The sequence below is a fragment of the Cyprinodon variegatus genome, unplaced genomic scaffold (assembly GCF_000732505.1).
Source record: "Cyprinodon variegatus isolate N-32 unplaced genomic scaffold, C_variegatus-1.0 Scaffold1295, whole genome shotgun sequence".
Lineage (NCBI taxonomy): Eukaryota > Metazoa > Chordata > Actinopteri > Cyprinodontiformes > Cyprinodontidae > Cyprinodon > Cyprinodon variegatus.
In genome coordinates, this window is record NW_015151748.1 from 16230 (window position 1) to 17555 (window position 1326).

Below are 1326 nucleotides of genomic sequence, written 5' to 3' on the forward strand. Positions count from 1 at the left end.
TGGATGGAAGAGAAACGTCTTCAAACTTGGAAACAAAGTCCAGAGGATTGATTTGAACTTTTTTAGGATGCTGCTCATCCTGGTTCTTTAGATTCTGTGGCCAAAGCTGCAGGAATCTCCACCTGAAAAGCTTTAGAATCTCTGCTGGTTCTGACTGAATAAAGACAGAAAAGGAAACGGGTCAGAATTCATCCTAACAGAACCAGGATGATGGTTCTGTTAGGATAGAAATGTGACGTCAGAGACCAGGTTTATGGCGACCAGCTGATGGAGCCCAGCAGGAAGCTGACGGAGCTCCTCTTGTCTCTGCAGCTGCTGGTAACCTGCAGGGCCCCGCGCCGGTGGCCCCTGGCCCCCCTCAGACCGGCCCCCTGGTCGTTAACGGAGTCCAGGCCAGCACACATCAGAACGGCGTCTCAGCCATGGGCGATCTAGAGGCCATGATGACCAGCAGCCCACAGCAGCAGGGGGTGCTGGTGGCCGATCCTCTGCTGGCCTTTGAGGGGGCGGAGCCTTACCTGATGAAGTCGGGCGCCATGAAGCCTCAGCATGTGGCAGGTAGAGCTCCACCCAGGCTGAGAGGCGTCCTGGAGGACAGCTTTAGCTTCTCCCTCATCTTCTCTCCGTTCTCTCCCTGCAGAGGTGCTGTGAGCCATGATGGAGGGAAGCCTGGTCGCTCCGCCGCAGCCTGGAGATGCACGCCTCCCAGAGCGCGGCGGCTCCTGCAGCAGAGTGCCAAACCAGGGGGAGCTGAAACATTAAACCTAACGTCTTCTCTGCGTGTTCCAGTGCAGCACCTGTAGAGTTCTGCAGACCCAGAGGACCGACCCTGGACCAGCTGCCTGGCCCCCATTACTCTGACCGTCGTCATGGTGTTGTTCCTGTGACCTTCAGTTGACCTTTGTGTGTGTTTGCTGTTTTCTGTCCTGAATTGTTGATTTATTTAACGTCAGCGGCGCCGAGCAGGCCGGCCGCAGGTGTAAATGTGTCTTCCTGCTACAGGAGGCCTGTGAATAAATAAAGCTTTGAGAAAACGGGCGGCGACTGCGTAGATCTGTTCAACGGGAGCGCGGCTCGCCAATCGGCTCGCCCCGAGGCCCTCTGGATCCCGACAGGAAGGATCCAGGATCGGTCCCGAGCATCCTGGGAAAATCAGCCGATTCAATCCAGTCAGTCAAAGCGGCTGATTGAGGTCCGTTCCAGTCTGACCCACCCTGGTTCTGAAACTCTGCATCAGATGATTCCATTCTACTCAGGCCCCGTCCACACGAAGTCAAAACGAACACGAAACGCTGATATTTTCCAAAATGTTTGCCGTAAGGACGG

At 55.5% G+C, this 1326-nt stretch overlaps 1 protein-coding gene across 2 annotated transcripts in view; it reads left to right on the forward strand.

Annotated features, from left to right (window-relative positions):
* LOC107102681 (MAP7 domain-containing protein 1-like) overlaps positions 1 to 1045 on the forward strand; it is a 16591-nt gene extending 15546 nt beyond the window's left edge. For both annotated transcript variants that reach the window (XM_015402080.1, XM_015402081.1), the window contains 2 exons: positions 313 to 558; positions 641 to 1045. In XM_015402080.1, coding sequence (XP_015257566.1) covers positions 313 to 558; positions 641 to 651 — 257 coding nt within the window. In that variant the 3' untranslated portion in view covers positions 652 to 1045. The remainder of the gene's footprint in view (positions 1 to 312; positions 559 to 640) is intronic.
* The last annotated feature ends 281 nt before the right edge of the window (positions 1046 to 1326 follow it).